Genomic DNA, 25,268 nt, shown 5'->3' on the forward strand with positions numbered 1-25,268 from the left:
GCCATACAACCAATCTAGATGAAGATGCTCTCCCCCCGGTCAGGAACACGGAATTCACACCCCAGCCCGGCAGATTTTCCCTGAGCTTGGAGTTCATGAAGAATGCGTTCCGCTGCAGGGGGACCGTCGGTCAGATGATCCTTGATATGGATAACATAGACCCTCAATCCAGCCAGGGGCGGCTCCGGCCATGTGTGTGTAGTGAGAGGATCAGAACTCTCGGCGAGTTGTGTATTGATCCCAACATCAGTCGCAGGTTGTGAGACAGTTGGGCTTCCTCCTTCTAGCTTCTCATCGGGCTCCTCAAATGATGCCTTGGCACGGGTGTGGCGACGGGTGCTTCGGTTGGATCCTCGGCGGCTCGAAGATTGGCCCTTCTCTCCCGTGAGAGCCAGTCTCTTTGATTTGGGGCTGAGGGGTACATCTGTACCCACATCGGGAGCGGAGGCAGGTTTGCGTTTCTTGATTGCATTGGATTCCGGAAATTTGATCTCCTTAACAATGCTCGCAAGCGCTGTCAACTCGGTGATCAGATGTCGTGGACAAAGATGTCCGTAAAGATAATCGTCCTCAACGTCATCGTTGTAGGAACACTCGATAAAGATCGCGCGCAGCTGCTCACTAGCAATCTTCGGTGCCGCTACTTCCCAGACGCGCTTGTTGCGCGGGTTCCGGGAGATCGAGTCAGGTTCAACATCTCCAAAGATCATCACTTCTCGTTTTGCGACCGGACAGCGTATGAAGAAGACAGAGCTTTCGACTGTGGTCCATTTTTCTTTCCCAGGACCCCGAAGACCAGGCGAGTCCACCGGAGAATAGTATCTGACCTCAAGTTAGTACCACTCGATGCGCGAACCAGTGAGTCTACATCTAAGCTTACCCTGTGTCTAGCTCATCCGTAGAAAATGAAAAGCCCCCATGACTGATTTTCATCGGACCCGGGCCATAGGCTGCGCTGCTCAGCCGATGGTGGACGTCGTTCTCGGTAGGAGGATGCAGTCTGCAGCTTCCATGGCTAACACCAAAGCACTTCGCCACCAATCCCTCACATACTCGTTTGTATCCCCTCTCATCACCAATTCCCAGCATCGCTTCGCCTCCCTCGCGTAGGCGCTGATAAGTAACCAGTCCAGCGCCCCCCTCCTCATCTGACAAATTAGGCCAGATCACATCATTGAATACGTGGGTCTTGATGGCAGTGACCACGGACGGCAGAGCCGCAATTGTTTTCGCGCCATTTCCAGCTTCCAAGGCTGGCGTATTGATTGCGAACGCTGAAAGATGGTCCAGGTGGGGATGTGTGATGAGAATGGCACCGATAGTGTGGCGGAAGAAATGTGCTGCGTTCGCAGGAGCATTGTTACAAGGCAGCTCGAGGCCGCTGAATGGTCCGACATCCAAGACAGCTTGGTGATTGTCGAATTGCTCGAGAATGTTGATGACTCCGCAGAGAAGGGTCCCTGCATCCACTGCGATTACCGAATTTGCCGACCATTTACTCGATGTCGAGCGAACTAGTAAGCCTGTTACCCGATCTTCGCGTGGACCTCCCGTTGGGCCCTTTCATTCAATTGTTAGTCACGAATTCTTGCATGCAGGCGACACCGAATGAAACCGGAGAGAAGTCACACCATGAGAGCCGCACAGATGCAGCGAGAAGGTGCCAGGCCGCATAGTGAGGGTGGAGCAAGTCCAGAGGATTGAGGCCGGCATTTCTCAGCATAGCATATCAAACCGGAGAACAAGCCATATAGATCGATTGGTAGGAACAGGGTATGAGACATACACACACAAGTCGCGGCTAACTTACCAAGACAACTACTTGCAAACCTGAGGTTCCTCCTTCACTGCCCCTGGAAGGCGTTGCGTCACCATCGCGGTCCCCCACTTGCTGCATGTTTCGAGCCATGTCTGATGGGATCATCTTGTGAGCATAGAAAAGCAACGAAGGAATGGTGTAGCACGTATGACAGGCTTTTGACTCACACTTCTCCCGTTCCTAGTTAAGTGGTTTCTTCGCCCCCTCCAAATGGCCGACCTCCTGCACGGAAACACGCCCTAATGGGATTTATGACGCTGGTGGTTGCGGCCTACGCGTCAGTCTCTGCTAGAGTCTAATCTGCGTCCAAAGCGTTCTCTGGCAAGTGGAAAAGTATCTTAGCCGGTAGAGGTTCAACGGTATTCAAGATAGTTCCAGTGAGAAGCGTGTGATGTGACCGTAGACTCTCCGCGACAGAGCGGTTGGTCGCAGAATGGTTGGTTACGGTACAAGAAGCGCCGCTCTTCTTGACTTGACCTTCCGGCGGTTGTCGCGAGCAGGTAAAAGGTTCCTTACTCGAAGCTGTGTCACCAGGACAAGGAAACGGAGGAAAGAAACGGTAGACCCAACTGGTTGTCCTCCTCCAGTTGAAGTGACAGTCAGCGAGAGATTTGAAAGGGTCCCGGTGGTGCTACCCCACGAATCTGGGGCACAGCTCTGGCACACCCCAATGGTTGGGAGCAAGACGCTAATGCGCACCCTAAGGGCCCCAATGATTTGGTGGCTGACAAGTGGGCGGAGGAGCGTTGGCGATCAAAAAGCCTCGTAAAGTAATGCCTTCAAAGTCGGGCACTGTATCAGGGAAGCCGCCGGGGGACGGAGACACGAGATAAGCAGAAGTAGAGTTGCGATACATGCGTATGATAGGGTCGATCACTTATTAGATATCAACTGGGGTATCTTCGGGGTCGGGTGGTGAATTAAGAGAGGAAGAGACGAGGACCTGTGGGGAAGGGGAAATACGGATCGAGCACCCGATGACGCCGACGATAACTTAGCAGCTGGACGAGGATTTCGCAATGCGCCCCTCGTTTGGAGGGCAAATTTGTACCAGTCGATTGCCTTCTCGTGTCAAGAGGAGCGACGCGATTCAAGGATGTCAAGAATTTTAAAAAGAAATCTGCCAAAAGTAAAGGTAGTAGGAGGGGGTGAGTTGTTGGAGGACAAGTTGAGGTAAAAAAAGAAAAAGTAAGGACAGTACAGATACTGTACAACGCAATCAATTGTAGGCTGGCTGGCGGGTAATGACGTGAGACGATAAGTTGATAAGTTAGTTAGTATGAGTAAGTTAGCCTCCGCTGCTCTTATCTCCTCTTACACTCAATGAAACATAGCGGAAGGAAAGGTTGAATCAACCAATATAACAATCTGGAAAGAAGAAAATCAACAGCCTCAAACTAAAAGGGGAGGCGGGGGAAAGGAAAAGAAAAGAGGAAAGAGTGATTTCCACCCGGGGCCCGGTTGGTTCAAAGTTCGATGGGCGGAGCAGTGGGTAACTCAAGTTACGGGGCAAGTTACTGAGTAAGTAAAGTTAACTTCGATTCTAGACTCCAAGTTTTAACCCCACGAACCACTCACTGTCTACAGGACCCTTCTGATCTCCTTCTCTGTTATCTCCTTCAGTCAATTTATTTACCCCAGATTGCTCGAACACATCGTTGATTCAATTCTCACCGTGCCATTGACTTGACAGGTCTTTGACAGGTCTGACCATTAAGTTGAACCTCCTTGCAGCAAGGATTAACCACTATTAAACCAAGCGGCTGGCGCATGCTTTTCCTTCCTCAACAATCTCAATCCGGCCGTCGCTACGCCCCAAACATCATGGATGTTATTCTCAAGTGAAGCTCCGCCCCGATAGCATGGCACGTGGCTAATGGCTTCGATATTTATGATCCACACAAGCGCTTAGTTCGGTTGCTATAAAAGAACCCACGTGCGAATTCAGAAAGCCCAGCGACAGGCCAAGGCATGCCTTACAGAAGAACACCCAAGTGCTCAAGAATAGCATCAGGTGAATGGTGGATTTTGTACTGTGCAGACACCAGTAAGAAAAAAAAAAAAGAAAAAGAAAGATAAACTTGGGGATATCATCATCGACACTGTCGCATTGGACACGCTGAAGTCCAAGAGGAAAAGAAGTCGTCGTACGCCGCGCAGAAACGGAAGTCACAGCTTTGCGCCTGAGAGTCCGTGAGAGATGATGACTCCAAAGCCAAATCGCAAACGAACAACACCGTGACCGAGCCGTATATACGCAAAGGAAAGCCAGAACATCATTGCCACATCTAGCGGCGAACCCATGAAACCCAGCCTAAAAACCAGTTCGCCTTGAGAAGAAACGCCAGCCGTGGCCGCTAAAAATAGATGAACAGAATAAATATACCGACAGATTCAATAGCTACCCCACACCATATACACACCCGGAACATATGGACGAACATCACGGAACGAAAGGAAGAGCACCCTCAAGGACCCTCATCCGTGTAAGGACCGTGATCATTACGGTTGCCCACCGCAACATCGTAGCTTGGTATCGGAGGCTGATCCTCGAAAGGGATATCATCGCTACCTCTTCGGCTGCCATCTGGGCTCGAGTACTCCGGAGGTGGAACCTGATCGAGGTCGTCCGTGTTCAACAAGGGTGCCTGCTCAGTGTCCCCAGCATTGGTACGACTTGAGCCTTCACCAACATCTTCGTGGGAGGGTATGTGAGCGAGTTGAGCGAGAGAGATATCAGTCGGAGAACGCACGGGACCCGGGCTAACGGATGGACCGAACCTGAGGGTAGAGCTTGTTCGTGCATTATTGGCGTCTTGGTATACTCGCTGTGAAATCTGCGCAGCACTTTCTCGACCAGATTCGAGAAGGATGCTGCCCTGTTCGCTCCCATAAGGAGGAGGCGGCGCCAGGCTGCCGGTCATCGGAGCTAGACCCCATTTTTTGACATTCGCTTCAATAAAAACGAACCCCATCTGGCCAAAGTTCACATGCACGGTGCAGGGTCCGTTGGCCCCAACCGTCGGGAAGAAGTTTTGGGCTTTTTGTCCGTGCGCCACATCTTCTAGCTTCTTGCCGTTGCGAGTGAAGAAGATTGTGCCTGAGCGCGGTCGATACCCAACACCAATGACGTCGCCTTGGAGAAGCGGGGGACCATAAGGCGTTGAAGCGAAAGGCTGGTTGTATCTCCTGTGACCTGTTGACTGATATGCGACCGAGGATTTGTGATACCCTGTCACGCAGATAGTGAGTTAGCAGGGTGAATCACCCATTTATGACCCTTGGGGTGTACCTGGTAATTTGAACAAAGGGTACGGTTTCGTGGTCATGCCAATGCTGATGAGGGTGTTCTCCGGCTTATCATAGATCTTGGCCTCCCAATAATATACGTCATTCTGTTTCGGAACCGGCAGGTTGGTCTGGACACTGCATTCTGAATCATAGAACTCAATCTCAGTCCTACCCTCGACAAAGCAGTTGGCGATCTCTAGTTCGGGTTGAAACTCCCAGGCCGATACTCCTTTTTCTTGGATCGCGAGAAACTGAGACAGCGAGATGTCGGTTTGCAAAGACTCGGGTGGGTTGGCCTCGATAAACGCTACCGAGCAAATTAGCATGCCACGAATGCGCGCGAGACAGGCTATAGGTTTTGCGACTGGTGGCGACCGCATCGAGCGACGAAGAGTAAACTCACCTTTTGCTCGCAAGTATTCCGACCGCGACAAATCGTCCATGGTTTCCAGAGCCTCCGCTTCCTCGCGCAAGAACGCCTGTTCATCGTCGAACTCACCGGGTCGGCCGATGCGATCGAGTATAATCCTACCACGCTGAGTGTACTTGAAGAAAAAGAAGACCGCGAGAACAAGGACTGCAACGGCTGCTGAGCCAAAAGCGGACAGGACGCCAATCAGAATGCCCTTCCCGGTCGAACCGGAAGAGTTGCCACTGGTGCCGACCAGACCGCTATTGTCTTGGGGCATTGCCGACAGAACTCGATCATGATCGAAATTCGATGCCGTTAGGTGAGGATCAGTCGGCGTATGAGCAATGGTGGCTGGAAAGTGGTTGACTAAAGTCGAAGGAATATTATAGCCAGAGGCAGCCGCTGCCTCATATGCCCGCATCGTTCATTGACTGGCTCGATGTCTCAGGCTGGCCGATTATACGATAATGAGAAGGGACGGGTTGGACCAGGATTCAACCAAACGAACGGTGACGGGGGAAGACTAAAAGATGAATATTATCACAATGAGGGACGAGGTGAGGTGAAGGACAGAGGAGAAGGGAGAAGAGATTAGATTATGAGATGATGAAGCCCGAAATTTCGGACGAGAAAGTAGGCAGAAGAGTAGGAAGAGAGAATGAAAGTTGAGTTAAGAGCCAAAGTGAGAGCCCGAGAGGCGCATGTGGGGGGGGGCAAAAGGCAGCGACGCTTCCGGGCGATGCGTTCGGATGACGGCGTATCAAGCCACTTTTTTAATCAGCAACCATTCCAGGCCCTCGCTAAGGGTCTAAGACAGAGAGGGAGTGCATGTGTTTGTTGGCTGGCTGGCTGGCTAGCTAAATGTCCCATTTAACCAGAATCCTAGTCATAAGGTACAGAACTGGGACATTCTAACCCCTCGTTCCTGGATCATTCTTTCTCTTGCACAGTACTTGCCTGTTCTCGCTCTCCCCTCCAATGCAATGCAAGGCCGCGACCACAAGAGGAAAAATGATGATGACATCCTCATTGTTATCGCTGGTAAGGGACTGGTAAGATACGGAACAGATACGGGATCGCCCGCAGTCACTCTTACCCCATTGCGGGTAGAGATCGCGTATCTGCTCCGTCTGGCGCGTACGGACTAGACTATGAACTAATGTTAACTGACTCCCTCCCTTCAGGGGACCCGCGTTCCAAAACACAATCAAATGCCAGGCGCTTATCTCCACGCTTGATCTTCTCACCTCCTTCGTCACCCTCTCCTCCTAGTCTCAACGTTGTGCTTTGTTCCCTTCCTCCTGCGTGGAATCCTCATACTTCCGGGCCACCCCTCCTGCTCTCTACACATTGATTTAGTCCTTACGTCTTGGTTAGCGCCTGAATTCCCAAGCAATGCGTGTCTCAGCTCATCCGGATCTTGTCTCCGATCTGAAGGTCTGCAATGTTCGCTGGTCCGTCAAGGGCCATGAATTCGATAAATATCCAGGTATGCTTGCATGTCAATTGCCGGTTTGCTCTGCCCCTCCCTTTCTTCGATAGACATACTTGGTTGGATATTTGTTCAACGCTGACAGACAGTTTGCACAGCCAAGCAGCATGCGCGCAGGGTCGCGATGAAAGTGGGGGTTTCTAGCGGCCTTATCTATCTTGCCGGCACACCAACAATCAATTGGGGCGATTCGGATCAACCGCAGACCTTCCGACAAAGACGCTACTTCTACTACCTCAGCGGCGTGGATGAACCCGATTGCTTTCTGACCTACGATATCAAGAAAGACCTGTTGGTTCTCTATGTTCCCGACTTCGATTTGCATCGGGCGATCTGGATGGGGCCCACGCTGACCGTCGACGAGGCTCAACGGCGGTTTGATGTAGACCGAGTTCGCTACCATACCTCTCTAGACAAAGATATCGCGTCCTGGGCCCAAGAGTACAACGACACCGCGCCAGTGTATGTTCTTCATACGTCTCAGCAACCCGAGATACCAGCCACCAAGCTCTGGATAGACGACGAGCACCTGCTTCCTGCGATGGATGCGGCTCGAGTCATCAAAGACAGCCATGAAATCCAACTAATTCGCCAGGCAAACATCATTTCTGGCCTGGCTCATCGGAAGGTGCTGGAGAAGATCCACAAGATGACCAACGAAACACAGATCGAAGGACTATTTCTGGCCACATGTGTGTCTCACGGCGCGAAGAACCAAGCGTACGAGATCATTGCTGGCTCGGGTCCCAACGCCGCGATCCTCCACTACATCAAAAACAATGAACCTCTGAAAGGTCGACAGTTGGTCTGCTTAGATGCGGGGGCAGAATGGGAGTGCTACGCGAGCGATGTCACTCGGACGTTTCCCCTGGGCGCGGAGTGGCCCAGTGAGTATGCTCGCGACGTTTATCAAATTGTAGAGGAGATGCAAGAGGAATGTATCAGGCGCATCAAACAGGGGGTACGATTTCGAGACTTACAGCTCCTGGCGCACAATATTGCCATTCAAGGGTTACAAGCACTGGGCGTACTCAAGCCTGGACCTGTAGAGGAGATCCGTGAGTCAGGGGCGTCGGCGATTTTCTTCCCTCACGGACTGGGACACCACGTAGGACTGGAAGTCCACGACGTCTCGGAGAAGCCAATCACGGCCCAAGGCCAGCGGGGAAGACGCGACCTGGTGCCGCCCACTAGCCTTTCGTTTCCAGTGTTAGAGGAAGGTATGGTGGTGACGGTCGAGCCCGGCATCTACTTCTCTCAACTGGCGCTGGCCAATGCTCAGAAGCAACCGCTCGCCCGACACATCAACTTCGTCGAAGCGGTGAAGTACATCCCAGTCGGTGGAGTGCGGATTGAGGACGACATCCTAGTGACGAGGACGGGATACGAGAATCTGACGACAGCGCCAAAGGGGAAGGAGATGCTGGACATCATCCGTCGCGGGATCGACAATAGCCGGGCGAGCCATCAGTCAGTTTTATCTTGACTCCTTTCTCCCACAGTATACTACATGAGTAGTAGACAGCTTTGTATCCCGGGTTGCTTGGCGGAATCCAGTCCGTGTTTCACAGGCCCTTCGACTGTCTAGACCGTTTAGCGTGTGTGGATCGTTACTAACTCAGTCAGAGACATCATCATTGATGGAGGCGAAATGTGAGTAGTGCTTCAAAGACTCTGTGGGCTTCTTTCTTCCTGTAACTATCATAACCAGGCTATACAAATATTGAAACGAAATCTATAATCTTCACAGCAGGCACGTCACCCAGCGTATTCCAGAGATCGAACCCCTCAACTCGTACTCTGCACAGTACTTATTGTAGTTGATGGGATAGTTATGTACTGTACCTAGTATGGCCGAAATGTCTTCAGCGGCAGCGTAAGCACCAGCGGCACAAAAAGTTCCCTGATGCGCATTTAGCTCGGTCACTCTATGGAGTCAATCAACAATGAACTAATGATCCTACTGATTGATCCCACAGCAAACCCACCCTGGCGGAGAATGACCCAGTCAGTCCATGGTCCCCAATCAATTGATTCCAATCTAGACCGAAACCTGCAGCGCCGCGAATAACCATGCCCCCTTCTTTTTTCCGGGCCCCGGGCACACAAAACCCGAGGACTCTAGAGTCCAGACAGCACTAGAGCCTTCACGATCTTTCCGAGCCCGCTTCCGTCTCCACTCCACAACAAGTCCAGGCACAAACACACACACAATTACATGCTCGACTATCTAGTCTACTATGTAGTCTACCTTGCGAGACCGGACACACTGTACTACGACAACGGGAAATGGAAAAAAAAATTCCCACTCCCCATGCTCAAATGGTGGGATTGCAGGCTGCAGCTGGGCTACCCCCAAGGAAAAAAGGGGGTTAGCATTTTAGCAGCCGTAATACGTACTGGTATATGATCCTATTTGGGCTACTTGCTTTGTAAATGGCTAAAGGTTTGACGAAATGACGGGTCACATCTATTGGTAAGGTAGTGGTAGGGTTTGGCGAGATGATACCACATCTGCCGGGATATGTCATATATAATCTCCTTTTCGAGGCAGACACCCTATTTCATTGTCTGAAGGCTATCGGCCTAGGTTTCAGGATTGGAAAAGCTATCAACCCTCTGGGATTTGATTCAAGAGACTGCGATGACTACAAAAGCATCTTCACAACTCGCGTTATAAAAGGATGAGACAGAGCAAACTCCCTATCATTTGCTTTTGGCATATGGTTGCAGAGTTGCAGCAAACCTGGGATAAGGCAATATGATTGACCCCATGCTCATACTACCAAAAATATTATAACCAGGATTTAAACAAATGTACTGCAAGTTACTGGTAGCTTCAGGCATTTGCATAAACTCCAGGCTATGCTGATTAGAACCCGAACGACCAAATGAAATACAGAAAGTGGAAAGAGACAACTCACATTTTCCCACAATCATATATACACACATTCCTTCCGTAGCTCATGTAGGAACTCCTGTAGGGCTGTCTAGGACAGGGTCCTTCTCGGCTATGAGCGGTTGAACATGTGTCATGGTGGCATTTGGCCACGACACGACAGATTTTTTATTCCCCCTCCCCCCCTTTTTTCTATGCTTGCTGTTTCGCAAAGGCACTCCGTGAGTATTGTTTACGCCCCGTTCTTCCTACGTGGTGTCGACTTCATGGGTCGAGTGGGTTTTGAACTGAAAGCATGGAACAGGCGTGGGGAGTGAGTTATGGAGCAGCAGACTACATCATTATAGTCTATATCTTTCAGGGTGCTTGCACGTCGTGAGTCGCTGACTGAGACGAGCAGAGAGGCGTCTGCAGTCTGCATGCTTGCTGCAGACGGAGTAACTTCGGGTGCGTGAGTGAAATATGCCCCAGCCTGCGAATTGAACAGACAAGAAAGTCAAGTGGTTGCGCGCAGAGGTGAGTGACATGAATTGTTGTGAGCTGGCCTTGATGGCTAGAAGGTGTTGAGTAGAAGCATATCCATAGTAATATGCGTAGGGAGAAAGTGGAGAGAAAAACGAATCAATTACATTGCCCAGTATTCATTCGCTTACCTAGCATTTTTTTCCCATAATGGAAATATCAAGATACTACCGGTAAACGTACAGTGCGTACAGTACTTGCTTGGGCCAAGGTAGCACGTTCAAGAAGCACAGTACATACATATAAGTACATGCTGCATATCTAAATCTGCCTGCGAGAGCACATCCCAGACTCTCCAGACAAAACTGCATTCAGCACACGTCAAACCGACCATTTCGACCCAAGCACAGCATAACGCACCTACTGTAGAGTTTTTCCCGGCCGCGGCCTGCCAATCGCACAATACGGAAACTACATTGGGCAACAATAACCTCAAAATCCACAGAGAATCAAGTCTTCTCCAACTCCGACAAAGGCGATGAGGTTCCAACTGACGAGTATCCACAAAGACAACCCAAGCGCCGTCGATCCCGAAACAACAAAGGATCTACACAGTAAGGACCTTACGAGCTCTAAGGCTTTCGGCGGCCTTTCGGCAACCCACAAATCGACATCCTGGACTCCACCTCGTACTATGAAACGGGGAAAGTAGAGTTGTCTAGTGCCTACAGTACATACATAGTGTACGAACAAAGGGCGCGGACGCGGACTCAGGACAGTAAGCCCCGAACCCGATATCGCCCGTAGTCTCGATGCATGCCGAACCTGCCGTGGTTGGATGTTGTCACTCGACTCATTCCTGACCTGAGTGAGTTCTGAGGGCCTGACAATTGAGCAATTTTGCACCATGCGTCACACAAAATCTCATCACCCGCTCGGCCCGTTACGGCATCATTTCCACTTGATTGCCACCGGATTATTTAGCTGGGGGGTAGGGTACAGGGGCGTGTACGATGACGGGCGTACGGTATTGTCAGAGCCCGAATAGAGAGGCAGACTTCTGAGAAAGAGAGAGCGAGAGAAAGCATTGTTTGTTCTTCCTTCCCTGGTCCGGATCCGAAATGCTTGAGGATCCCGCCTGCATGGCGTCAGACCACCCTTCCATTGGCCTACTTACGCTTTGTGTTTATTTTTGTTGCGTTTATTTCCTCTGTTTGCTACCATGTCTCCTGATCGCCTGGTTTCAACGTTGCCTTTATACAGTAATTACCACAAACAGGATATCCTTTCATGAGTTGTGGTTCTCTTTGACATGGCTGGGAACGACCCCCCCTCAATTGGGTAGTTGGTTAGTAGTTTTGGAGGTCTGTCAGGCAGTTAAGTCAAGTCAGGCCGAGAATGAAGTGGGAAAAATTCAGTCTTTGTTGAAACTAAAAAGAAAAAAGAAGATGAAAACAGAATATTTTAGCACCTCAGCAGCACAAAAAGAATAGTTGAGTTGGCCTAAGACCTCAGATGGGGTCCTGATGAGGTGACTCAGGACTCAGGAGTTCAAAGAGAGGGAAATTTGTAACAATGAGCCCTAACTCTGCGGAGTCAACCCTTGGATCCTCCGCGGAAAGGAAGCCACCAGAACTACGCAATCCAGGGCGAACATTAGATCAAATTTCACCATTCCTAGCATTCTAGATTTTGGCAATCACGTCTGCATCAGTGTGGAGTTGTTTGACTAGGGGGCAGAAGGCATTGTGGGTCCCGAAGCCGGATGTGAAGATTTTCTTTGCCTGGTTAGGTTTTTTTTCTTTTTTAGAGGTACCTCTGTAACCTTAAGTGTTTAGTGAGTCACACCACCGCCCAACACTCTTTCGGCAAAGCCAGCCGGAGTCATACTACCAGAAGTATATATACAGTAGTTCCGCAACCTTCGAATCTCCTGATCTCCCCCCTCTCCTCCCTCTTCACCTCATCTCATCCTTCCCAGGGATGATGGTCACTCCTTTCCTTACCGTTTGATAAATCAAAAGATATCCCGGAAACAGTTCTCTACTGTTTTGTGGTGGGTGGTTGTTTGTCTATTTGAACCTCCCCGGTTTGATCCGCAAAACAATAGAAAACCTTGACATAATCAACCTCCTCCAACTGCGAAAAAAAATATAGGCGAACTGTTAGAGAATGGGCCAGAGGCACAACAGGCGTCGCACTCGTCCGCGCTCTCGAAACCGCAGTAGCAGCAGCAGCAGCATCACCAACATCACCAACAACAACAATCACCTCAACCTCATCGAAGCTTTCTCCCGACCTCTCAATTCAGTTCTACCTTCGGCCTTCGACTACCATGAAAATCCCGCCCCAACCTGGCACCATGGGAATTTCATATGGCAGACTCGACATCGCACGATGAGGCTGGAAACCTCCCACTTAGAGGCGGAGCAGTGTCGACTTTTTGGTGGTGAACCCGGTGACGATGTGGACCTTTGCTATCGGATGCTGGAGTATTTCGGTGGACTTGATTACATCGACTGGTAAGTTGTCTTTTTCCCCTGGCTCTGTTTCAATTCATCTATAGACCATCGAAGCTGACTCGCAACTTCTTAGTCCCCAGCCTCTGAACGCACTACCTGGATGACGCGCATAAATATTCGGAAATCGTCGGCCCTTTTGCAAACTCAACGATTCAGAAGTGTCAATCAGACGGTGGAAAGTAAAAAAGAAAAGCATGAAGAAAAATATCCCAACGGGCATCTCCAACATGGCAAGGATCTTGAAAACAAATTCAATTGAAATCGAATCCCCGGGCCGGGCTGTTCCATCCTTTGCAGCCGCTACAACTCGACGACATCAGCAGGACGAAAGCCAACGGCGATCCTACCAGCCTCCCGAGAGGCCTCGAGAAGCCAGATTTCACTGGGTACTATCCAGGCCAATGACTTGCAGCAATGAAGGATCAGACTTCCCGATGAGGGGGTTATATCTGGATTGGTCTTCTGAACGGCCTGGCCATCTGAACTCTGGTATAGAGATATCTCCTCGCAAGACTGGGTGACGTCGAGAGCAGCGATGTCTTCTAGCTACCGGGCATTGCCGAGATTGTGGGTGGGTTGAGTTCGTGTCTCGGTTCAGCTCCTCTGGATTGTGATGCTTGAGTTCCCTGCCTTCGCAAGCTTGGCTTGGTGCTGGCGTGGAAGTCATTCCTGCACCTCCGTCTACACAGTCTTGGCGAGGACATCTCCCATTCTCACGCCTTTTCTCCTCAGTGCTGGGGCCCCTGGTGCTCGATATACAAATGAGGACATGACAGCTGGACAAAAGTGTTTTAAGCTGGCGTTCTAAAAACAGATGTTTTATCCAAAAATGGGGATCAAAAAAGGTTATGGGTTTTTTATGATGAAATGAAAGCTCAGACATGAATGCTTGTTGTATGGCCTGTTTATGTCAGGACCGGAGATCTGACATTATCGACTCCGTGGTAGATAGAATGCCTTTCTTTTTTTTTTTTTTTTTTTTTTTTAGATGTACACGATGGCCCTTCAGAGGTTCTGTACAGTACAAGATACATTAAAATTAACGTCTTCCCGCACACATTTTGGTCTACATCGTCCATTCAGCTACTCCGTAAATGGCTTGAGTTGACTGAAAAGTGGGAAGAGATACACCTAAAATGAGGCTTGACCCTGAATGCTGGAAGTGGTAGGCGGTGAGCTCCGCCGCCGCCCTGGAAAGGACACGGTCGATCACAAGGCACGACCGACGCCGATACGATAATTAATCGTTCGGAACATGCTCCGTCGTGATCTTCTTCTTCCTCTTCCACCACACGACACTCCTTTACCGTTGACTGGTAGGGAGATCATGACCACCAGCTCAACGACTTAATCTGTGCTGCTTTCCACTCACCCTCTCCTCCTTATCGGACATATTTCCAACCTCCCGTCACATATTTTGAGCCCAGGAGCTGCACTCTGTCCCTCGTTCTGCCCGCTGCGGGCGACCGTGTCCATTGTAAATTTACTGCACCATGTCGACAGACTACAATTATGACGACAAGGTAGGATCTCTACGGGCTTGTGGGCTGGAAGAGAAGCTGACAGGTATTGCCAGGGACAATTCTTCCCCTTTTTCGTCCTCACCCTGACGAGTCTCGTCACTTTCCCTCTGACGTACAATCTCCTCCGGCCGAGCAAGGGTGAGTGCCGGACCATAACATCGCCTCGATGGTGCAACTTGGGATTTCCCGAAACTGATGATTGGCTATTTTGTGTAGGACTGGAGAACACCGCACCGCGGATAAAATCAGACTTCAAGCCCGAACATGGCGACCTCATTGACGCGCAGAAGCGCAGGCGTCTGCGCAAGGAACGCCGGATCAAGCGCATTGTCACCGTCGTGGTGGGCTACGCTGTCATGGCTTGGATGGCATATTTGATCGTCGTCACAGCACGGACAGTACCCAAGATTTGGGATCCGTATGACATTCTTGGTATCTCACGGGTGAGTCACTCGCGAACGGAACGGAATATCCCTGCGAACGGTGCTAACCGGCATTATTTGTCTCTTACCAGAGCGCCGACGAGAAAGCGATCTCCAGGCACTACAAGCGCCTTTCACTCGTCTACCACCCCGACAAGATCCGCCCCGATCCCGCCAAGAATGAGACCATCGAGATGCTCAACGAGCGCTTCGTCGAGCTCACCAAGGCCTACAAGGCATTGACCGACGAGGAAGTTCGCAACAACTACATTCAGTACGGCCACCCAGACGGCAAGCAGAGCATGAGCATCGGTATTGCTCTTCCCACGTTCATTGTCTCGGAAGGCTACTCCAAGTACACCCTGCTGGTCTATGGTGCTCTGCTTGGCGTTCTTCTTCCATACATTGTCGGCCGCTGGTGGTACGGCTCGCAGCGTTACACCAAGGAGCGCGTTCTCGTCGCAAGTGCTGGAAACATCTTCCGGGAATACAGAGACGACATTACCGATGGCGGAATAATCAATGCGCTGTCCTCCGGCGATGAGTTTAAGGAGATGTTGCAAGGACCCCGGTCCGATGCTGGATTGGCGAAGCTTGAGAAGAAGGTCCTGGCGGAAGATCCCTCGTATCTGACTCCCGAGGACCGCGCGGTCATCAAGGGACTCGATGATTCGAGCAGACGGAAGGCGCTAGCGTTACTCTGGGCCTATCTCGGTCGCGTTGATCTGGGAGACGCCACGCTCAATGGAGGTAAGTCAGAACTCTCCCTCAATCAGCTACATGAGATTTACAACATACTGATCCCAACTCAGAAAAATACGAAGCCGCCCCTATCGCCCTTTCACTGAACGAAGCTTTCACGGCCATCGCCCTAGCCTTTGGTAATCTCCGACCAATCCTCGGATCCTTCCGCACCGCACAGCACATCATCCAAGCCGTCGCACCTGGCTCCTCTCCACTCCTCCAGTTGCCGCACTTCACGCCGGAACTCGTGCAGACCATTGGGGGCGCCGACAACAAGGAACACCTCACTGTGCAAAAGTTCATGTCCATCCCGGAAGCCGAGCGCTACAGCCTCACCGTAGGCGCCGGCCTCCTGAATGAGAAGCAATACACGACCGCTATCAACGTTGCCAAACAGCTCCCCGTTCTCGAGGTGTCCCGGGCCTTTTTCAAGGTGATGGGCGAGAAGGTCATCACGCCGAGCAGTCTGGTGCAACTCGTTGTCAAAGCGCGCTTCATCCCCCCCGGTTCCGCTAACGTCCCCGCCCCTACTTCCGCCGACCTCGAGGACATCGATCCTGACGAGGATGACCTCGACGCTATTATGGGCCGCAACGGCAAGAAGACAAAGGTGGTAAACGGCCAGAGGGTCGAAGAAACTAAGTCCGAACCCGTTCAACCTCCGCTCGCGCACGCCCCCTACCTCGCCCGCGACCACTCCCCGCGCTGGCATATCTTCCTGGCCGACGCCAAACAGGGCAAGATGGCTGTGCCCCCCTTCACCTTCACCACATTTGACAAGCCACTCTTCGACCCCGTCACCGGCAAGCCCACGTTCAACGTGCAGACCCTCAAGATGCAGTTCCAGGCTCCACCCCAGGTCGGTGACTTCACTTTTGTGATGCACATGCTCTGCGACAGTTATTTGGGCCTCGACACGAAGATGGAAATCACCCTGCACATCGACGATCCCGCCAAGGCCGCGGCTTTGGACGAGGAAGATGATATCAGTGAGCCTGATGAGGGTGAGTTCCCTAACGAACGCCTCCTTACACAAATGATCAAAGACCGTGAGAACCTAACGATTTCTGAAATCATAGACTCGATAGCCGGCCAAATGCAAGCCCTAAAGACCGGCCAAGCCCCCAAGAAGAAGGCCAAGAAACCTTCGGCGGAGTCTAGCGAGGACGAGGAGAGTGATACCGATGGTGATGCAGGCGATACTAGTGACACGAACACGGAGACGGATATCGATGATGATGATTGAAGGGCATTTTTGCATTAAAGGGAACGTCATAATCGGAGGGGGGTCATGTTTTCCCACCCGTCCCAAGGGAAACAAAGTTAAACATTTAAACCTAACCTATACGTGGGCAGGAAGAAAAGAAAAAAGAAAGTCCTATGATACCTTTAGCTCTCTCCTTTTATTTCCCTTTCTTTTTTTTCCCCTGCTCACCATCCCTTGTCTGAGTTTGATCTTGCTTCGGGGACGGATCTTCTTATCTTCTTTTCAGTTTATTTTTGACCATGTTCAATCTTTCGAGTAAAGAATATACCTAAGTTTTCGTTCATCATCATTGGCATCTATGTGTCTTGTTTTCGAGTGGCATTCAGAGGGCTTGGGTCGTTTTGATTCCAAGGGGATATGGGCTGGACAAGGAGGTCATACCTTTATGAGACTCCACGGCGGTAATCGTCGGACCAACAGCTATTCTTTGCTATTTAGCGTGGGCAGAGTCTGTGCCTGTTCGGCTTTCCAGGCTGACGTGACTACTGACCGGCTGATTGTACTTACGAGTCCTTGAAAATGGCTGATACGGATTCAATTTTCATGCACACAAGCGTTTTCTTCTTTCCTTTGCTTTCTTTGTCTTTTTTAGGGGCGTACTTTATTTCTGCCATTGCGCACTAACCCCTGTACCTGATTCTTTCCGTTCTTTGGTAGGTTGCTTGTAGCTACAACTAGCAAAGCTCACAGTTTCAGGTTTCCAGTCAGGGTAGATTTTTCCAAAAAGGTTAATCTGGAGAACCAAGATTTGATCGAGATATCAAGGGGTCCCCGCACTGTTTATAGCCCCTGTAGCCAAGTCGAGCCTGTTTGAAACTCCTGGTAATGGCTGGCATCTTATGTTGGGTCTTTAGTCCTCGTCTGACTCGATCAGGCACATCAGGTGTGCGGTGTGCAAAGTAAAAAGCATTGGGTAGTGTAAGCGAGGAGTAAACTCCCCCCGAGGTTCTGCTTCACAACTGGAACGTGGAAGTGTAGTAGAAAGGCCCGTAAAGCTTGGTTGTTAGTCTCTAAAAATAAAAGAGGGATTCCTGTTGTAGTCAGAGTATATAGCCATCCCACGTCGTAGAAATAACAACTGACTTGGGGTATATGAACGTGATCGTAAACACTATGCTGAGAATAGAATCTCCAAGAGAGGCAAAGCGACACAGTCAATGGGGAATAGATGATGGGCAGAGTGGCTGCCACCCCGTCTCTGTGCAGTTACATCACGAGATGAAAGGTGTACGCTAGTACGAGGGACAGGGATTTGACAGAGTGCCCAGGTTCTATGATTATCCGCTATGCTAATCACAACGATATGACCAGCTGGTCGCAGGAGGTGGATAGATAGCGTGCTGTTCAGGGACGTGCAAGGCATAATCACTCATCAGGCTCACGGACACGCCGGATCCAATTACAGGTTGTTGCTGCATTAAGCCGACCGGCAGCCCGGAGCTCTTGCCGGAATCTGCGCCAGAGTCGGTACCAACATAGTAGTAACATGGCTGCTCATGAGCAGTCATTGATGGCCCATTATCCGTGCACTTCAGTTGGCATGCGAGGGCCATAGGTTCCAAATGTGGGCGAGGGAATGCCATAGCCTGATAACCTGTGTGTGGTTGATAGCTCTGATACGGCCGTGAGTGGATATTCTGAACTGGCTGCATGTCCCATCTCCACGGTTCGCTGCATTTGGGCGAAGAGAGCACGGGACTACATTCACTTGGTGAAGGCTCAGGAGGGGTGGCAGGTTCGGGTGATGGATCTGTTGTGGCGCTACTATCAGTCGAGGTTGAAAGAAATCGTAAGTACTGGAGGTCTTCGGATTCTTCCTCCGGCTCGTCCGCATTCTCCTCGGCTTGCTTGATTAGACCTAACCGGTCTAGAATAGCGTGCGTTAGAGGATAACCGTCGGGCGCGTCCTGCAGTGGCTCCCCAGGGAAGTCCTCCTTGTTGGCGCAAAGCTTATAAAGCCGCTGAAGTGCTTTGACTACCAGAGAGTGGTGCGACTCGAGCATTTCAACGAATCTAGCCATGTGCCAATCCACCAGTCAGTCCTGGGATCCTTGATAGATAGCATATAAGGGCAGAAAAGGATCGAAACTGACCCTCGTGAGTATACTTTGGTTTGCGTAGCCTTCCTCTCCCGAAAGAGACATGGATGGTTATACGCAGAACAACGGTTGCACGGCTGTTTCCCATCACACTAATATCCCATGAGTATCACCGCAGACCGCAAGCTCGTGCTATGGTAGAGAAAGATGCACACAGGGTCCTAGGAACAACCAATGCTTCACAAACCTTGGTCTTCTTGACTCTGCAACGATCGCATGCCTTCAAGACATGCTTACGCTTGACTCGAAAAACACGCTGGTCATGCTTCTCGTCTGCCAACCCCACGCGGGACTCAAGCTGTGTTAAGGTGGTCACCGCAGCAAGATTATACATGGCATCTGGATAACCAGGAATGGAAGACTTGGGTCGCAAGCTAGGTTGACGAGACATCTTTGCATGGAACAAGCCAGAAAAAGTTGAACCATGTACGGGGGAGTGAGTTGCAAGTGAACGCCCACCAAGGATCGAGGTGGCAGGAAGGGTCTGATATGATAGCTTTGATCTGAAGTCTGACTAATCGAGAGCAAGGCGTTTTCAGTCGGAGGAGGAGGCCCCGGGAGGGGTAGTGGATGTCAGACTGCCGCTCGAGAGGAACAAGCAGGTGGGGGTGCGAGGACCTGACAAGTGACAAAGAGGCTGAGAGACATATCTATCAAATATTATTGATATCATGTCTTACCCCAACGCAGCCCCGCGCACGCATGTCGACATGACGACCCCGCCCGAATCGGACGTATATCGCTAGGACAGTGATGATGGTGACGTGGTGAAGCAGCTTGTCACGATATCAACCGGACCGGTCGCTCGACGTCCTTCAGGCCGTTGTGTGTGGCTGTGGTAGCCTAGCAGGTACACCAGGGAGTCCCCCGTAACCACGGGGGGATTTGGGGGGTTTCTGCCCGTTTGGCTAGTTGACACAGGTGACCAGATAAAAATTCGCTGGCGCGAAACACGCCAGTAGCCAGTATTCACGCCTGGCGACGGTCCGAGCCGTCAGAGCTACCACGGGATGGATACGCATCGCTGCCACCGCATCGCTTGTCGGCACTAACCGGGTAAGACCCTGGTCATTTGGGCAGCCAAAGCCAGAGTAAGGTAAGCCCTCAAGGCTCAACCTGACTCTCTCCCTTTCTCTCTCCCGTAATTCTCGTGGGAGCCTTTTGAAGACCTTCCGGTGCCGGAGGAAACTCGTCCGCTGGCTTAAACCCGCAAACGTGCGTCCTGCTCCGGTTTCCGTGGCTATCATACTTCATCTCCCTATTCTTCAAATTTTCTTTTTGGCCCGATCATAACATAGGCTCTAAAACCGGTTACCGGTGAGTCGGCTCACGGCCAGACAATACCGCTGTAGAATGAATGGTTTCAAACGGGCTGGAGCCTTCAGCATCATCAGCTTATGCCTCATGAGCGACTATCGAACACTTCCATGGTTGCCATTGGTACACGGATGACCAGCGCCATCACACACTCTGACTACTCTCGAGTCGTTGATGAGCGCGTGCCTCGCACTGGGCTCAGCGTTACGCTAAGGTGACAAGCAGCATCGACCCAATAGTATGGGCTGACAATTGCTTTTTCGAGTTTCCGTAATTTTCGGCTGGAATCATTCTCTTTCCCGGCGCCTGTCAAAACAACCAGCCTTCCTAGAATGCTCAGCTTGACGAGCTATAGTGGTGATGATACGTAGGGGGACCTCACTAGACCCCTTCGAATTGCGTCGCGGGAAAGTCGGTACCGTTGCACGCTCCTAGCGTATGGTGCAAGCTGCTCATGTGTTCTAAGAGAGCTAACCGTCTTGAGCTTAAAGTGCAGTGGTGCAGCTTGTCTAAACAAAAGCAGGGGTATCACTTCTAAGGCCAACTCCTTCGGTATCTATGCGTATCTCCATGCTGAGGCCTCGCAGGGCCACTGCTGTTGTGCGAGAGCCAGACAGTAGCAATCACGAACAAGAGTAGAGCTCGCAGCGCATGTCTTCAGGTGATCACCTGATGTAATGTTGTGATGCTGATCAATAGCACCGGCGTGAGCCAACCGTAGCAATAGCATTGTTCGTCATCGAGGCTGCAAAGATTGGTCGAGGGAGTATCGGCCAAGTACGCCTGCATCAACATCGTTTTGGGGAGCACGGCTCACTGGTCTTACAGGAAATACCGCATAATCCGAGTTTCGCAGAAGGTATTAACCGCGCTTAGTGTTGTGCGTAGGATTCAGCGCACTTCCTCCGGTGGACGCCGAAACCAAAAAAAAAGAGAAAAAGAAAAAGAAACGGGAAGGAAAACAATAGGCAAGACAACGCGAAGAAAAAGAGGGGAAAAGTGAAATAGACAACAGAGAATTACAATAGAATGTCTGTTCCATTCTCACTTTTGCCTTGCCGATCCTTCAACCTGTATCTTGCATTGCCGTCTGCGATGGTCAGCAAGGTTGATTGATTAGACAGGAGCATCACATTGGGCTTCCTCGAACCTGGGGTCCAATCATGACCGCCCTCCGCCACCAACCACAATCAATTATAGGAGCTTTTGGGGGGTGATTCTGTGATATAGGGCAAGGAGACCTGCGTCGCGGGCTACTGATTATTTCCCCTCTCTTTGCCACATTTGGTGAGAGGGGGAAGGGAGGGGCTCGAGGATCTTGCGTGGGTGCGAGCGAACCGCATGAGTTAGGTGCAGCAAAGGCCCGTCCACCCTGCAGATACTCGCTCAGTCACTTGCAAGAAGCGGTGATTTTGTCCGTCTGGTGAACTATACTTTGTCTCTGCCCCGCTTCCTGTGGCCGCTGAACAATGATGAGCTGCAACTGAGATAACCTTCCGTCACAGTTTTGTGGCGCAGTCAAGCGACGGGGATGAAATGAGCTGCCTCGATTTTCTATTGTGGTAATCACCAATCTCAACATGGGTATATTTCTGGCCCTTCTTGGATTCTAGTCAGGCAGATGGTTTCGGGCGGGGGATAGAGCCAAGATTGGGCGAATAATTAATGGGGGGGGGGAGGGAGAGAAGAAGAGCATCAGACAAATTAGAGCATGAGAAAACGTAGCGAAAGAAGAGGAACAAGACGATGAAGATGAAAAAGAAGAAGAAGAAGAAGAAGAAGAAGAAGAAGAAGAAGAAGAAGAAGAAGAAGAAGAAGAAGAAGTGGAAGGAGAAGAAGAAGAAGAAGTGGAAGGAGAAGAAGAAGAAGAAGTGGAAGGAGATGATGATGATGAGAAAATGAAAAGAATGGATCCATTTGGAAGAGAGAAAGCCCAATTAGGAAGGATCGTGACTATGCCAGCCCGCGGCGGCGGGGGCTCCAGCTCCACTGCCTGCCCACAAATAAAGCTGATACTGAGCTCGGAGAGTCGGAGCATCACTACGCTCAATCCTCTTTTCACCTCTCCAAAGGAACCCGAACGGGCACCATACCGACCAGGTCTCATGATGATCTTCACGGCAATGGAAACAGCGGCCTATATTGTACTGTACATCTCGCTCCATTCATTCATTCTACTCACTAGTTGCCAGAAAAGCCCTATCCTGGTATCACCTGCATTGCATGGCATAACCTAGCTTAATCTCAGTTCTTTGCGCTCTTGGAAAAGACGGGCCAAGCCCTCTTCGCAGAAAATGAAAGAGGAGGAATTGAATACCTTGCGCCTCTCCAGATCGAGTAAGATTGCCAGCCGAAGCAAGCAAATGCCATGAGCGGTTGGTGGGGAGGAGTAGTGCTGACGTCTTGAATGCCGACAATTATTCCCAAGGCAGAGGAGGTCTCCCACCTAGACAGCAGCCTTATACGCGAAGAGCTTAACCCATCCTTTAGGCGTCTACACAGCCTAAAAACGCACCCGCCCTCAAATAGTCATTGCCAGACGACCCTCGCGCACCGAGTGTGGACTATGTAGGCTCGAACATCCCTGCGCGACCCGGCGTTATACCATAGTAGTAAAGGAGCCGATGACCTTTCAAGTACTCCAGGGTCATCTTACCAGGGAGTAAACAATGTCGATAGTCGACGAGGAGGATCAGCCGCTCCGATGAGGCCCGGATACTCGCGGCGGTGTCCCATTACCCCGAAAACTCCTTCAGTTGAGCTCAATGATCAGATGACCGAGAGATGGAACACATCCTCAAAGTCCATTGTCGTTCGCCGCATGCCACTCATACTCGGGATGTAGTAAACAAGGAGCAGCTAATCAGAGGAAGAGTCGATGAGGTGAAGATGCATGGCATTGTACTCGACCAGTTAAAACAGGCTTGAGAAGTGACCATGGGTTCTATGTAACACATCAAATATCTGGGGGGTGGAAGAAATCAATGGAAAGAGTATACATTGGAAACTACATGGATTGTCAAAGATAATCACCGGTTAACAAGATCCATTGGCTTACTCATTTTGTCCCACCACCCATGACTACTACTTCGCATACTACCGCGCTCAGGTGTTTGCTCCTCACCATCTCATTGTCTTTACGTTGGTGATGATCACGAGTGGCGACCAGGAAGAACAATGCTAGCCTCACCGGTTGCAAGAATGTCGAAGCTCTCGTCACTGGCTGCGGTTGTGGGAGGGCTCAGACCCGTGCTTTCGACGGAAGCAAAGGACTTTTCCTTTTCGAGCAGGGACAAGGATACACCTGCGTGCTTCGTTTGCCAACTCTTGTCACCAATCCACTCCAAGCCGTCACCCGCCCCGCGGACACCTGCCTTCCGACGAGCCTTCTCCCGTTCGAGAAGAGGGAGGCTTTCTTCTGTAGCAGTTGACTCACCAACGGACAAGCTCAGATTGCGATGGTGCCACTCGCCCAGAAACATTCCATCCGGGTCAACATCTTGGCGCACCTTCATCCATTCATCCATGCCGCCACCGTACAGCTGCCTTAATTCATCGCGCGTTGCGACGAAGTTCTTGGCCCAGTGCGGTCTGGCTCCCATCTCACGCATGAGCCATTCAAAAGCCTCGTAGTAGCGAGCCGTGCAGGGGGGATCCCGATGGTAAGGACGATAGAGAGTCGCATTCAGATACAAGGTCGGACCGTCAGAGCAACTGGGATCAAGGAATGGGCGGGGGTTCTTATTAAGTGTAGAGTCGGCAACTCTGACTTCGATCGGACAATGCACCCAGAGTCCGTCGACAGAGAATGGAATACGTGCCGTTTCGACATCGCCGTTTAGCCAAGCAGAAAGCCGGGTGATAGCCTCCGGTCCCTTCTCCAAGGGAAGAGCCCACTCGTTAACGAATTGCGAGTAGAGACAATTCATGAGCAGACCGTCGCGGGCCGGCTCCACGGCTTCCGTGACCTTGGTTTCTTCCTTGAATCCATACTGCAGGCCGAAGACAAACCACTCGACCCATGGCAGGATACGAGGGAAGTAATTGGCCAGGGCTAGCAGGTTGTGATAAATGTGGTAACCGACGGTTTCCCCATAAAACGTCTTCGGTGGAGGGCGCACCGGAAGATCGGTCTTGTCTGCATGCCAAACGACCGCGCTCTTCTCATACGGCATCCACCAGACCCGTACGAACTCATGCGTGGTCCACAGTCCAGTCGACCATTCATCCAGAACGCTCGAAAGCTTCCGGCGGGACTGTCGCCATGCGACCTTGAAGGTGGGCTCAGCTTGTAACGTGACCTCGACAATGATGCCCAGGGCACCGAGGGAGATAAGGGCGGCGCGGAAGAGGTCGGGATTATTCGTTGGACTGCATCGCACCACTTGCCCATTAGCCAGCATTAGTGTCAGGGACACAATACATTCCGAGATCAGACCATGCTGTAAGGAGCTCCCATGTGTGCCCGTCGAAATGACTCCCGCAATCGACTGACTATCGATGCTACCCAGATTCGACAAGGTGAGGCCATGCTTCTCTAACTGCTTTCCTAGGTCTCTCAATCGTATTCCAGCCTGCACGGTGACCACGCCGGTCTCAGGCGACACCTCCAACACGCGACTGAAATCATCGAGGTTGACCAGCCATGAGGAGGTGCAAGTCAGATCCGAAGGGGAGTGGCCACTACCAACGGTGACAAGACGACGGCGACAGTGACGGGCGAGGGTGACGAGTTTCTGGATCTCAGCCAAAGATTGCGGACGGACGTAGAGCTCCGGTCGGGAGTAGAATGTCCTGGCCCAGGTGTGATGCAAATGATCGGTGGTGGCGCGAAAGGGCACGGCGGGATCGAGCTGCGAAAGTTTGTGAAGGATAGCGGGGTCCATGGTGGTGATGATGATATTGACGGTGGTTATTCGGTCCGACTGAGGCTCAATCAAGGCATACTGACCTATACAGAGAGACGCTCAAGTCTCTCACAACAATGAAGAGAGTGAAG

At 51.1% G+C, this 25,268-nt stretch overlaps 7 protein-coding genes across 7 annotated transcripts; 3 read left to right on the forward strand and 4 right to left on the reverse strand.

The window, feature by feature from the left end:
* Positions 1 to 14: 14 nt before the first annotated feature.
* Positions 15 to 1,674, reverse strand: pdeA (3',5'-cyclic-nucleotide phosphodiesterase PDE1; the record flags this gene model as incomplete). Its single annotated transcript, XM_020200377.1, has 3 exons — positions 15 to 822; positions 881 to 1,560; positions 1,630 to 1,674. 3 exons carry the CDS (start codon positions 1,672 to 1,674, stop codon positions 15 to 17), a joined length of 1,533 nt encoding a protein of 510 aa, XP_020060787.1.
* A 2,168-nt stretch (positions 1,675 to 3,842) lies between these two features.
* On the reverse strand, positions 3,843 to 6,084 carry ASPACDRAFT_74072 (SSH4 family protein). Its single transcript, XM_020204116.1, has 3 exons — positions 5,514 to 6,084; positions 5,112 to 5,417; positions 3,843 to 5,051 (listed from the first exon to the last, which is right to left on the reverse strand). Exons 1-3 carry the CDS (start codon positions 5,941 to 5,943, stop codon positions 4,288 to 4,290), a joined length of 1,500 nt encoding a protein of 499 aa, XP_020060788.1. The 5' UTR covers positions 5,944 to 6,084; the 3' UTR covers positions 3,843 to 4,287.
* A 422-nt stretch (positions 6,085 to 6,506) lies between these two features.
* Positions 6,507 to 8,765, forward strand: ASPACDRAFT_74074 (aminopeptidase P family protein). Its single transcript, XM_020204117.1, has 2 exons — positions 6,507 to 7,011; positions 7,113 to 8,765. Exons 1-2 carry the CDS (start codon positions 6,918 to 6,920, stop codon positions 8,498 to 8,500), a joined length of 1,482 nt encoding a protein of 493 aa, XP_020060789.1. The 5' UTR covers positions 6,507 to 6,917; the 3' UTR covers positions 8,501 to 8,765.
* Positions 8,766 to 12,547: 3,782 nt separating this feature from the next.
* On the forward strand, positions 12,548 to 13,001 carry ASPACDRAFT_38009 (uncharacterized protein; the record flags this gene model as incomplete). Its single annotated transcript, XM_020200378.1, has 2 exons — positions 12,548 to 12,897; positions 12,971 to 13,001. The coding sequence occupies 2 exons, from the start codon at positions 12,548 to 12,550 to the stop codon at positions 12,999 to 13,001; spliced, it is 381 nt and encodes a 126-aa protein (XP_020060790.1).
* A 1,389-nt stretch (positions 13,002 to 14,390) lies between these two features.
* Positions 14,391 to 16,832, forward strand: ASPACDRAFT_38010 (J domain-containing protein; the record flags this gene model as incomplete). The annotated part of the gene is made up of 5 exons (XM_020200379.1): positions 14,391 to 14,420; positions 14,474 to 14,558; positions 14,637 to 14,863; positions 14,935 to 15,592; positions 15,655 to 16,832. The coding sequence occupies 5 exons, from the start codon at positions 14,391 to 14,393 to the stop codon at positions 16,830 to 16,832; spliced, it is 2,178 nt and encodes a 725-aa protein (XP_020060791.1).
* A 1,310-nt stretch (positions 16,833 to 18,142) lies between these two features.
* ASPACDRAFT_38011 (uncharacterized protein) lies at positions 18,143 to 19,343 on the reverse strand (the record flags this gene model as incomplete). The annotated part of the gene is made up of 2 exons (XM_020200380.1): positions 18,143 to 18,720; positions 19,190 to 19,343. The coding sequence occupies 2 exons, from the start codon at positions 19,341 to 19,343 to the stop codon at positions 18,143 to 18,145; spliced, it is 732 nt and encodes a 243-aa protein (XP_020060792.1).
* Positions 19,344 to 23,421: 4,078 nt separating this feature from the next.
* Positions 23,422 to 25,155, reverse strand: ASPACDRAFT_38012 (D-arabinono-1,4-lactone oxidase; the record flags this gene model as incomplete). The annotated part of the gene is made up of 1 exon (XM_020200381.1): positions 23,422 to 25,155. One exon carries the CDS (start codon positions 25,153 to 25,155, stop codon positions 23,422 to 23,424), a length of 1,734 nt encoding a protein of 577 aa, XP_020060793.1.
* Positions 25,156 to 25,268: the final 113 nt, after the last annotated feature.

This window comes from Aspergillus aculeatus (genome assembly GCF_001890905.1).
Source record: "Aspergillus aculeatus ATCC 16872 unplaced genomic scaffold ASPACscaffold_1, whole genome shotgun sequence".
Lineage (NCBI taxonomy): Eukaryota > Fungi > Ascomycota > Eurotiomycetes > Eurotiales > Aspergillaceae > Aspergillus > Aspergillus aculeatus.

Coding starts and splice junctions, on each gene's coding strand:
- ASPACDRAFT_74072 (XM_020204116.1), bottom strand. CDS start 5,943: ATGCGGGCATATGAGGCAGCGGCTGCCTCTGGCTATAATATTCCTTCG. Junction 5,418..5,513: donor GGAATACTTGCGAGCAAAAG/GTGAGTTTACTC, acceptor TTTGCTCGGTAG/CGTTTATCGAGGCCAACCCA. Junction 5,052..5,111: donor CCCTTTGTTCAAATTACCAG/GTACACCCCAAG, acceptor TCTGCGTGACAG/GGTATCACAAATCCTCGGTC.
- ASPACDRAFT_74074 (XM_020204117.1), top strand. CDS start 6,918: ATGCGTGTCTCAGCTCATCCGGATCTTGTCTCCGATCTGAAGGTCTGC. Junction 7,012..7,112: donor TGAATTCGATAAATATCCAG/GTATGCTTGCAT, acceptor CAGTTTGCACAG/CCAAGCAGCATGCGCGCAGG.